This window comes from Myotis brandtii, unplaced genomic scaffold (genome assembly GCF_000412655.1).
Source record: "Myotis brandtii unplaced genomic scaffold, ASM41265v1 scaffold909, whole genome shotgun sequence".
Taxonomy (NCBI): domain Eukaryota; kingdom Metazoa; phylum Chordata; class Mammalia; order Chiroptera; family Vespertilionidae; genus Myotis; species Myotis brandtii.
Genome location: NW_005371742.1, coordinates 437,247 through 449,509, shown reverse-complemented (window position 1 = coordinate 449,509; position 12,263 = coordinate 437,247). Strand labels below are relative to the sequence as shown.

Here is a 12,263-nt window from a genome sequence, read left to right as displayed (position 1 = left end):
GATATTTATTTTATATATTTAAATACCATTTAACAAAGAAAAATCAACCAAAAAAATGAGTTCGCATGTCACCTCTGACACATGTGTCATAGGTTCGCCATCACTGCTCTAGTTGGACATTTATAGCATCTTTCATATGTAATTACTTGTTCTTTTTAACTGGCAACACTCCCTAAAATGAATTAAAACTTACTTTTATTTATTAATGTAAGCATTCCTTTCTAGTATTCAAAATGATGATTAAACCTTTGGATGTGAATGGATAGTTTTTATACATACATATCCAGTTGTTTAGCCTTTTATTTCATTAACTCATCCCCTGCAGGAAGTCTAAAATACACTTTAGAAACTTTTATGATCCAAAGGATGGATGCTTTATTTACCTCATGAAAACTCAACCCAAGGCTACTGACAGCTGCAATTCTCCCAGCCACTTCCACATAATTTTTAAAATGTGAATGCCAGGAATGGTGCTGTTGACATTAATTTCAGGACAAGGAAGAGAAGGACTAGGTGTCTCAGGAGGAGTCTGTGGGGGAATAAACAAAGATACTCGTGCAATGTTGGAGATTTCTGACATCAGGTTGACCTTATCAACAGCTTGAACAGCAATGAAGAGATCTGTGCCATTTTCAAAAGGGATGCTTTCTGGTTTAAACACAAAGACTTCCTCAGAGTTGGCCTCCTTTGGAATGAGATTAGTAGTGTTCACTTGAACTGATTCATTGAACTTGTCTCTGAGATCAAGAATACTTGTGCTTATTCCAATGATATACTTGTAAGCTAAAAAAAAAAAAAGACATAACTTGCAATTCTCAAATTTTAAAAGGCTGTTAGAAACTTTATATCTCCATCCCATAAAGTTCCAATGGATAAATGCAATTGATGCTTCATTTTTACAAGCAGTAGTATCTTTTTACATTCTTGTCTATGGATCTCGACAGAGTAATAAATGTAAGCTGGGTCAGGTTTAGTCAGTCTTTTAGAGCATAGTACCTGGCCAAGACAGGAGGTTGTTTGATTATTATTTTACTAGAGGCCCGGTGCACAAAAATTTGTGCACTCGGGGGGAAGGGGGGGTCCCTCAGCCCGGCCTGTGCCCTCTCGCAGTCTGGGACCCCTCGGGAGATAACGACCTGCTGGCTTAGGCCTGCTCCCGGGTGGCAGAGGGCAGGCCCAATCCCTAGGTGCAGCCCCTGATCGGGCTCAGAGCAGGGCCGATTGGGGAGTTGGGGCACCGCCCCCTGTCATGCACAGAGCAGGGCAGATCAGGAGGTTGCGATGCCACCCCCAGTCATGCTCAGGGTAGGGCCGATTGGGGAGTTGGGGCACCGCCCCCTGTCATGCACAGAGCAGGGCAGATCAGGAGGTTGCGATGCCACCCCCAGTCATGCTCAGGGTAGGGCCGATTGGGGAGTTGGGGCACCGCCCCCTGTCATGCACAGAGCAGGGCAGATCAGGAGGTTGCGATGCCACCCCCAGTCATGCTCAGGGTAGGGCCGATTGGGGAGTTGGGGCACCGCCCCCTGTCATGCACAGAGCAGGGCAGATCAGGAGGTTGCGATGCCACCCCCAGTCATGCTCAGGGTAGGGCCGATTGGGGAGTTGGGGCACCGCCCCCTGTCATGCACAGAGCAGGGCAGATCAGGAGGTTGCGATGCCACCCCCAGTCATGCTCAGGGTAGGGCCGATTGGGGAGTTGGGGCACCGCCCCCTGTCATGCACAGAGCAGGGCAGATCAGGAGGTTGCGATGCCACCCCCAGTCATGCTCAGGGTAGGGCCGATTGGGGAGTTGGGGCACCGCCCCCTGTCACACACAGAGCAGGGCCCGTGGGGGCGGGGGGGGGGGGTTGGGGCGTCGCACCCTGTCACACACAGAGCCGCAGGGCGATCGGGGGTTTGGGCGCGGCCCCCTGTCATGCTGATCCTGGTGCCGGGAGGCCTCGCGGCTCCACTGATCCCGGTGCTGGGAGGCATATTACCCTTTTACTATATAGAATAGAGGCCTGGTGCATGAGTGGGGCTGGCTGGTTTGCCCTGAAGGGTGTCCTGGATCAGGGGGGGGGTCCCCACTGGGGTGCCTGGCCAGTCTGGGTGAGGGGCTGAGGGCTGTTTTCAGGCTGGCGGGTGACGGAAGCTCCCAACCGCTCCTTTTTTTCTTTTTTTTTTTTTTTATTCTGGGCCAGCTTTAGCTCTGAGGCTCCAGCTCTTAGGCCTCCGCTGCTGAAAGTAGGTATCTGGTTTGTTTCAGTTTGAAACAATGTATAACTCCAGCTCTGACTCCAGCTCTGAGATCCCAGCTCGCTGAAAGCTGGTTTCTGGGCTTTTTTTTAGCTTCTATGTTTGTTACAATGTTCAAACTGCAGGCTCAGAGGCCTGCAAGGCAGGCGGGGAACGTTGGTTTCCTCCGTCACTGAAGGAAGCAAGCCTCATGTTAGTTTCAAGCTGCCTGGCTGCCGGCTGCCATCTTGGCTGTCAGTTAATTTGCATATCTCCCTGATTAGCCAATGGGAAGGGTAGCGGTCGTACGCCAATTACCATGTTTCTCTTTTATTAGTGTAGATTATTTCTACAGGAGTTTTTGGTACCAGAGCTTCTTAAACTCTAATGTGCATACAGATTCTAGTTCAGTTGGGGGTGAAATTGTACATTGTCTAACAAGGATTCGTGTGATACCCAGGCTGCAGCCTTGAAAACGATGCCTTGACAGGCTTCTTCCAAAGGAGAGCTCTGCTCCATAGATATATGTGCTTTATTCTCAATCCTCTCGAGGAGTCATTACTAATCATGGGGCTTATTAAAGGGCACTTTGGCAAGATTTCAGGAAAAAACTGAAGATAGCCTTTTCCTGGTTGAAACCTCTGACACCTAAAGTAGGCCAGCTCTTTAGATTCTGAACCTCCCATTTTTAAATCTTTGTTTAAATAAATTTTTTAAATTGAGGTAACATTGGTTAATAATATTATACAAATTTCAGGTGTACAACATTATAATTCTCCACCTGTATACTCTATTGTATGCTCGCCACCAAAAGTCTAATTTCCATTATTTATCATATATTGGAGCCACTTTACCCATTTTGCCCTTGACCCCCCCCCCCCCTTAATTTCAGAGAACAGTCAAAATCCTTCCTGCCCCCTGTCTTCCACATGCATCACAAAACACCTGCCTGCCTCACTCCCTTCTGCACCTCTTCTGGGCTGCTAAACTGCTTCACAGGTTCCACACCGCATTCAGCTTACCTCTCCCGTAATCATAATCATCCCCAGGAGCTGTCCATGTCAGATTGATGCGATTGTCCCCTTGGAGTTTTGCCTTCAGGTCCGTGATTTGGCAAGGTGGAAAGAGATCAGGTATGGGAGCCTTTGGGACATTGGAGGCCACAAAAGAACCTCCTGAGGATGTTCTGCTGAAACACACTTGCTTGCCTTGAAGATCATTCTTATTCATTTCAGGTCTTGGTGGATTCCATTTTACTTCACCTGCATTAAAATATTCCTCAATACATGGTAAGCTGCACAAACTGGCTACACTTTCCTCTGTTTTGTTATTGGCTTACCCTCTTCCTACTTTTCCCTTCCCCTTCTTTTCTCCCACACACAAAATTCATTTTAATTATTTGGTGTAAAGATCCCAGATCAGAGAGGAAGAAGCAAAGAGAGAATCCCAGTTCTTTATCTCACAGATATTTAGTGGAATGACTTTCATAATTTATTTTCATGACATTTGTCCTGGAATTGTTTCTTTTCCCAACGTTTAGCCTATCCTGATCATACCCTTCCACAAGCAGTATAAATACTACTTCTTTTTTAAACCTCCTCAGATTGTCTCAAGAAGTCTCTTCCACCTAAACAATACTGTGGGTTCCATTATCTTTTCTATTTATTTGGTAATTAATCACCTGGACCTTTAAGAATTGCCTTGATTATTTGTTCTGTGCATGAAATGTTCTGTGTTAGGGATTCTAAAATTTTATGCATTTGAACGACTTCTGATTTTTTCAATGAATGCATGGAAACCTAGTTCTCGTAGCAAATTCACTTTCTCATAAACTCTACTTTTTTAGCCCTTAAAAATTACCCATTAATCTGGTCTTGGGCAAACATAAAGTAGGTACCTCGGCAGGTGAAGGGTTAGTATTGGATTCACCAGTAGAGACCATCTCTCTTGTTATTAAGGCTCATCAAGATATGGAGGGAAGAACATGGCTTCCCAATGCCAAGCCTGGTGCTATTACTACTAGTTATGTGAATCAATAACTTCTCTAGCCTCTGTTTCTCTATCTATAAAATGGGATAATTAGGAGAATGAAATGTAATAATGTAATTAAGACACTGAGCATAGGCCAGATACAGCCACTAAATCAGTCCCCTCCTGCCTTCTCCTAACACAAAAAGAAGGACACATGGGAATAAAATAAGCTAAAATTTTAGACAGAGCTTTTCAAGCAATGCTATCTTTTAAAGCATTTTTTCCTATGATCACATTTGCATGAGGAGACACTACATGTCTCAGGATTCTCCCTTTCCTAAGCATACATCCAAGTACGAGAAGCATACATTCACCTACTATTCTTCCTGGTCTGAGCGGAAGGGAGAAGGTGGGCTTATGAAAACATTGATGTAGACAACAAGCCTTAAATTGTTATTATTTTTATTCTTTGGGAATGCCTATGTCAGTGGAAAGAGCTTCATCACAAAATGTTTTTAAATTTATTAGATATAATGAACATTTATTGAATACTTAACTGTTTACCAGCAATAGCTTATTAGATATATAGTTCCTTGTTTATTCCTTATAACCATTCTATGTGGTAGTAACCATTAATATCCCTATTTTACAACTGAGGAACATGAAGAAAGGGAATTTAATTGACTTAATAGAGGGCTGGAATTTGAACTGAGGCAGTCAACAAATACATTCAACCTAGTGTCTTCAACTGGGGGCTATTTTGCCCCCAGGGGACAGTGGGTGATGTCTGGAGACATTTCTGATTGTTATGACTGTGAGGGTTGTTTTTGTTTTCTAGTGAGTAGAGGCCAGGAATGCTGCTAATTATCCTACAAAGCACAGGACCACCCCCCACAACAAACAATTATGTGGCCCAAAAGATCAATAGTGCCAAGGCTGAGAAACCCGAATTTAATCCTGCGCCATTCTCCCCGCAGGCTTAATGGTTTCCTCTTGATCGCAAGCCTTTTACTCAAGTCAGGTGTGTCATTACAGATTACTTACCATTCTCAATCCAGCCAGGTATGTACATGGCTCCATTCTGCTGGGGCATAACTCTCCGTCTGGCTGCGTTCACTCCTCCCAGAGCCCGCACTTTTACACTGTATCTACCATTTGTATCATAAGCTGTAAAATATCTCGAATAGATACCATCATCCTTAGTAGCATCAGCACCTTGATAGGGAAATGAAGGAATTAATGAATATCCTAAAAGTAACTGGGTGTTTGTATATTTCCAAATCAAAGGTGAGTTAACATTTTCAAAGTAAAGAGAATCCAGCATGCTTTTCAAGAGAGTTTAGGATTTGACTATGTAAAGGACGAGGTCTACTTCTTTTACATGTGTGTGTGATGTGTATGTGTGTATAGTTTCATATGTGTACACCTTATCTTCCTGAACTGTTGAATTTCTTTTTGAAATCAGAGATCATGTCGTGTGTATTACATCCAACACAGTGCAGGCTAACTACTCGATAGGTAGCTGTTGTATTGAATTGAATTGCTGTATGTTACTGAGGAGAAAAAAAATGTTATGTGATTATTTTTCAAAAATTCATAGCTTCTCCCAGGGTGGATTTAGGAAGGAAATTCATTTATAGATTTTGTCCTAAAAAGATTACTTGCATCATAGTAAGCAGCAAAGTTTTGCCTAAAAAGAAATGTAGAATTTTTTCTTCTTTTCTTCCTGTTAGATTTCTTAAATAAAAAAATAATGGGCAGGATTTTCACTTTGGGAACAAGATAATATAGAGTCTGCATAGATATAGGAGTCACATCTAACTACTTGAATTTATCTCTGCTGCTTTCCGAATGTGAAAGCCTCAGTTTCTTCATTTGTAATGTAGGGATAGTGATATCTCAACAGTGTGGGGTACAGATAAAATACACACACACACACACACACACACACACACACACACACACACATATATATATTTGATCACACAAAACCCTAATGTAAGATAGGTATTAATTTATTAATTTTTTGGAGCTTATGAATACCCTCTGGTAACTCCCTAGAATCTCTGAGCTATTGAGCTTGAGCCACCAATATGTTTGGGCTTTGCAGAAGCTAAAAGTAGGCCCTTTTTCATGTTGTCCAACATTTAGAAATACAGGAATTGGTGGGGGGAGCAGAAAGCTCTCCCAACCAGACCCTCAGTGCTGCACTCCCTGTTTCTAAGTGTCCTCAGCAGGCCATGCCCTCCTGCTGTTGCTTCTTGGAAAAGGAAGATGTGTTTTGCAGTTTCTTGGGTGGTTACCTGCTCCATTGTCCAGTAGTTCCAAGGTAACTGTTTTTCCCTTTGCTGATTCTATCAGGGCTGTGACACTGGCCCCCAGAATTGGCAAGGCTCCTTGGTGAACCTTTGCATAAACTACCATAGGGCTAGGGAATTTGCCTTTGTCTTTGTTCATTTTAGAGGTCACTGTAACTGGAGGCAAGGTAGCACTTGATGCGCGGGTGGTGACAGTCAAAGTCAGGGTCTGGGAGCTTGCTTGCAGACTGTAATTCCAAATGCCAACCTGACCAAAACAAATGGAGACAGTTCCAGTTAGGATCTGGGTGACACAGACTTGACTTCTGTGAGGAGCCTATCTCATACGAGCATGTTAAAGCATATCTAGGATGGTCTTTGCTACTCGCAGCCAAGGGAAACTTTGGTATGCTTGAGCTAACTACATGGTTCTTACTGTCAAGAAAGCCCTAATTGGGGAAAATGAAGTCTGAAAACCATTCTTATCTTTGCCTTGGTTTCTGAAGGGCAGGATCAAATGGCTGGGTTTTTGGGGTAGAAGAAACAGTTTTCCTGAACCTGACTCTTTAAGGATGATGTTGCATCGTGACCACCATGTAATTTGAAGGTTCTCCTTTTAGTATCTGGAGAAAAACAACACCGCTTTCCTTTCTTTTGACTTGCTGTCATATTGAGTGATCTCCTTTGGATGGAGATTTTTTGTGGTGCTCTCTTTCATTCAATACTGACTTCCCTTTTAGCAACTAACCACGTTTAAAAAGCTATGGTTATTCTATAGAAACGTTACCTTGTCAAATTGTGAGAAGGGGAAATGCTGAGTCCATACCTTGGCAGTGCCTGGGATTGGGAGGTAGGCCATTTTAGTGTCTGTGTCCACTACAAAGCCACCCTGTTTCTTTCCGCTGGGATCCCAGAGAAGGATCTGGGGAGGCTGTATTGTCCAGGTGATGAGAAACAAGGTGTCGTTTCCCACGGTGCTGTCCACAATCACTGTGCCATTCATCCACTGACTGGCCTGGAGAGTTACTCCTGTACTCTCAAGCTGTTCAGAAAAATAACTCTTTATTTTCTGGAGACTACAGCTCCCATCACAGGGTCTCTTCCATTCTGCCCCCCAACATTCAGTTGTCCCATTAAAAAGCCCTGAGTGCTTAAGTCCTTGGTTTGGTATTTTGCTATTATGATCTAATTCTAAATTCCCTCTCCAGCTTTAGCTTCCACAATGTTGATCCCTGCACCAGAACCAGACCACTTCCCTAAGCGACTCTGCGACTTTATCACACTCTCACTTCTCTTGGAAGTATGTGTGCTCATCTCTATTTGTCTAAGCCTTACCTATCCTTTAAATTTCACTTCAAACGTCACTTTTTCCACGGAGCTTTCTCTGATGTCCATCTCACTTACCAGCTGAGAGTAATTGCTCCCTCCTGTGAGCTCCCACAGAGGACTGTTTCTGTCAGTCCTTTGATATTCTCACATTGTGTTTTGCTTTATACCTACTGGTATACAGAGCTCATCTTACTTACTACCCTGTAACTTATTTTCACCCATGTATGGATTGTTTGGATTGCAAATAACTAAGTGTTAAATTGAGTATTTCTGCAGTCCCTGTGAAGATAAATTAAGTCAGTTGCCAAGGTTGTCTGTTTTTGGGAGTAGAATGGAGCTGAGAAGCTGGGATTAATATGGGGAAGGGTTAGTAAGACTTTTGTAAAAAGTGTGATTTTGAGGATTATGGCCTAGATTATTACTTATTGTCCTTAAATTGAACTCTTATTAGAAGATAGGGTGGCCTAGTCATGGAGCTAGAATTTCTAGTTCCACAGGGAGATTATGATCTTGGATCTGATTCTTATGACAAGTGGGTAAATGAATCACACTCATTTCTTCATCACTCTTCCTGTTAGGTTTCTTAAATAAAATACAAATGGGCAGAAATGGCCTGATTGTGAACTTGCCCTTTCATCAGTTTAATTACTTTTCTAAGACACGTTCCTCCCGTTTCTAAACCAGGCTCTTGAGTTTCATTTTCTAAATTTGAACTAGGATAACCCAACGGAGTATAATTGCTTTCTTCTTTGACTGAATAATTGCTATATTGGTAGACCAGAAAGCCTGTTGTTTTGAACTCTTATCATTATTTGGCTTTGACATCAGGCATTCCTTTACTTTTATCCAAACTTTCACGATAAAAGTTATAATTCACACAGGTAAATTGATTGTTTACTCTCTCTAGTTCAAAAAAAATCATGTGAGTAATTTTTGCACAATTAGAGAAGAGCATTTTAAAATGTTTGTCCAGTTTTTTTAAAAAAATAGTACCATAATTTTTAAAAGAAAATTTTGTTTTCTTGAAATTTTAGAATCAGAAGGGCCTGATTTTTCAGAAAAACAGAAGTTTTCGGGTTTATATCTGACTGAGAAGATGAGGCCCAGATGGATGAAGTTCATTGCCCGTGGTCATAGAGTTAATGACCGACCCTGGACAAGAATCCAGGTGTCTGGACTGACGGCGTGGGCTTTTCACAGTACAAAGCACTTTCCATCCATTACATGAAAATCTTGGCCACTATCAGAGATTTGTGGTAATGGAAAAATAGAGCAAGTAATCCCTGAACACTTTTCCTGGAAAATTTGTATTGAGATGATCTACTCTGAAGAAAATTCTGAGCCAATTATATTGCTGTGGGTGCTTGTTAACAGATGTTAAAAAAGAATGCTTGGACCCATTATATTTTATGTTGCTGGTTTTTATGAGGAAGTCACTTTAGTACTATTTCCAAACAAGTAAACACTGTTGCTTTGTTTAAATGAGTAGTGTTGCATTTTAGGACTAATGTTTAATATCAGCCTGAAACATGTATTTTAATTTTAAGTCACTAGTAGAAGAAAGTAGAACTTAAAACTTTTAACCAGTAAACTCTCCATCTTGGCTAGCATTCTTTATAAACATGAAAACTCGCAGAGGAAGAAGTCTGACCTGGATGGAGCGCTGGGAGACAGCTCCATTTCCTGATGAGAGGGCCCCAAAAGCGTCAATGAGGCCGTTGTTCTGAGCCTGATCTGAAGCATATGTCTGCAAACCTCCTGAGAAGAAATTACATCGTCAGAAGTTACTTGGTAGAAATCAAGTATGTGCAACATTTTTGCTCTTCTTAAGGTAACAGAATACACAAAATAAATATTCTACTGTGTTATTAAAGTATTAATAGATGAACATCAAATAAGTATTCAGATTAACTCAGAAATTGATACTAGCTTTTTAGTCCTACTAAATAATAACTCCAGCAACATCTCAGTTGTATGGCAACTTTAACTATGTGCAAAGCAACCATGAAGCTGACAAGCCCAAACTGATATTATAAAATTCATATTTTCCCCAGCTGGTGTGGCTCAGTGGTTGAGCGTCGACCTATGGACCATGCACTTTCGTAGTAGAGAATCCACAAAGTCTTACTCTAAACCTATTTATTTATTCTTATTTTAGACATAATCCTAAGAAGGATGACTTTTGAGTTTTCTCCTAAATCAGAAAAGCTGTGCATGTGACAAAGGAAGAAATAACAGCTGGTGAGGAACCGTTATAGAAAAGTACAATATGTAATAAAAATGATACTATTCTACACCAAGCAGTTTTGGGCTATTTAGAATAGGTGTAACTAGGATAGTTGATGTGAAAGTACTTTTAAACTATTAATGTCATCCAGTCTAAGGAAAGTATTTTGATAATAACTGTTGATAATACAATTGGTGCTCTACCTAGATCCTTTATCTAGGTGAGTGCATCTCTTCTCAGCTGCTCTGTTAGTTGCTAATGGCATATAGCTGCCCCATTTTCCAGAGAATGGCCTTACCACAAGGGGACACCCAAGCCCCAAGCTAGGAAATAACCTGCCCCCTCATCTCTGCCCCACCCTGACAGTCCACAGCCATGGACTGATGGACACAGTGGCAAAAAGGCCAGTGCCCTTGCTTTAAAATTGGACCAAGCTTGCAATGCAGTTCCAGCTCCGAGTCTTCTGTGGAGTCAGGCTTCAGCTGGACTCCAAGTCCAGTCGGATGCATACCTAGCTCCTTCCCCTGTACTACCCTACGTTCCCCCCTCCCTCTCATGAGAGGTCTCCCTCTGTAAATTACATGCACCTAAATCCCTGCCTCAGTTTCTGCCTCTAGGAAACCCAGCCTAAGACAGCTAGTATTAGGAACAAACCGCCCTGTCATTTTAGCTGCCTCAGAAGGAAACTCAGCATAATCATTGCTATCCATAATGCTGGTCCTAAGTAAAATAAATACATAAAAATAAATCGTGCCCATCCATTCCGCTAAAGAAGCCAGGGGCATATGGGATCTATTTTTACCATCTGTTGTGTTAGAAGCACAATTGATTAATGTTTTACAGAGAAGTGCTTCGTATTCCACATTTTCAGAGTGACCTTCCATGTGGCTGAGCAGACCCTTTGCTCTCCCCCTGCTACTCCTTGATAAAAGTCCCAACTCAGATGTCATCTTTCTGGGCCCTCTCCTTCCCTTCTTTGTGCCTCATTGTGCTTTCTATTGCCAACAGGGCACTGTGTCATGGTATAATGTAATTGGTGTCTCCCGTGGGTCTCTTGGAAGCTGCCAACTGGAAGTGAGTGGTTCCTGGCTAACCTAGTAGATTCCTTCCAGCTCTTATAAAGTTCCTGGGAAGAGAGTCCCAGGTCCTCATTAGGGTGCCATGATGGTCCCATCTTCTCCAGACTGCCCTAATCCTAGAACCAAGGCCTTACAATAAATGGGTGGAGTAGGTTATAATGGTTATTTGGGGATAAGGTAGTCACTTGGCCAGTAAATGACCCCTTTTCTCCCTTTCCCACCTTTCCCCTCTTCCCCACTTCACTGGAGCTCACAGTCCAGTGGAAGCAACAATACAGGGGGGCTCAGCAGATTGCCCCTCACCGGTCATTTTAGACAGCTCCTCCAGTTCTTTCGCTGCATCGGGCCCCAGGGCAACAGTGTGGATGATGGCTCTGCTCTGTTTCACCTCAGTAAAGCATGTGCTTATGGAGGTGTCCTCCCCATCAGTCAGTAGCACAATTTCAGCTCCATCTGTTGGGTATTTCTTCCTAATCACCTAAGGACATAATTAAGAGTGTGAGTTATCAAACTCAGGGTGGCCAAAGTGTTTGTGAAAATTGCATGTATAGAGAACAAGGAAAGGAATTCCAGAATAACAAAAGTGTCTGGGGATGGTCAAATGTCTCTCTCTTTTGAAATGACACACTCTTAAATGGGAAACATTCATGGCTCTTTTCTGTGCTCTTTTCTCGTGACGAACCTGCTGCAGTAAGAGCTTTATAAAGTGTGGCTCAGGGCAGTTCCAGAGGTGAGCAGCCCTGGGGACGCAGGAGAGAAGTTTCCTTCACATAATCTCTCCTCAAGAGCTTTCATGAGTTCCAAGAAACCATCAGAAACCATCCTCTTTTAATGGGGATAATATTGGGGGAATATTAGACCTAGGGTAGATTTTAGCTTGTATGATGTTCACCTGTCTGACCATACCAACGTTTTATGGCTGACATTGGTTCTGATCGGTCAATACCCAGCTCACATGAGCTGTTAAAAAATTTAATGTATCCTTTGTGCCACTCAGGGTGTATCTCAAGAAACTAGAAACACCAATCAGAAAGGATATATGCACCCCTATGTTCATAGCAGCACAATTTACCAAGGCTAAGATTTGGAAACAGCTTAAGTGCTCATCAGCAGATGAGTGGATTAAAAAAACTGTGGTA

General features: G+C 42.5%; 1 protein-coding gene across 1 annotated transcript in view; it reads right to left on the bottom strand.

Annotated features, from left to right (window-relative positions):
* Positions 1 to 362: 362 nt before the first annotated feature.
* Positions 363 to 12,263, bottom strand: part of LOC102251799 (calcium-activated chloride channel regulator 1) — a 35,299-nt gene continuing 23,398 nt past the window's right edge. The window contains exons 8-14 of the mRNA XM_005885500.2: positions 11,428 to 11,602; positions 9,470 to 9,576; positions 7,316 to 7,531; positions 6,496 to 6,757; positions 5,237 to 5,407; positions 3,244 to 3,483; positions 363 to 783 (exon numbers count right to left, since the gene is read on the bottom strand). Of these exons, the coding sequence (XP_005885562.1) occupies positions 395 to 783; positions 3,244 to 3,483; positions 5,237 to 5,407; positions 6,496 to 6,757; positions 7,316 to 7,531; positions 9,470 to 9,576; positions 11,428 to 11,602 (1,560 nt within the window). The 3' untranslated portion in view covers positions 363 to 394. The remainder of the gene's footprint in view (positions 784 to 3,243; positions 3,484 to 5,236; positions 5,408 to 6,495; positions 6,758 to 7,315; positions 7,532 to 9,469; positions 9,577 to 11,427; positions 11,603 to 12,263) is intronic.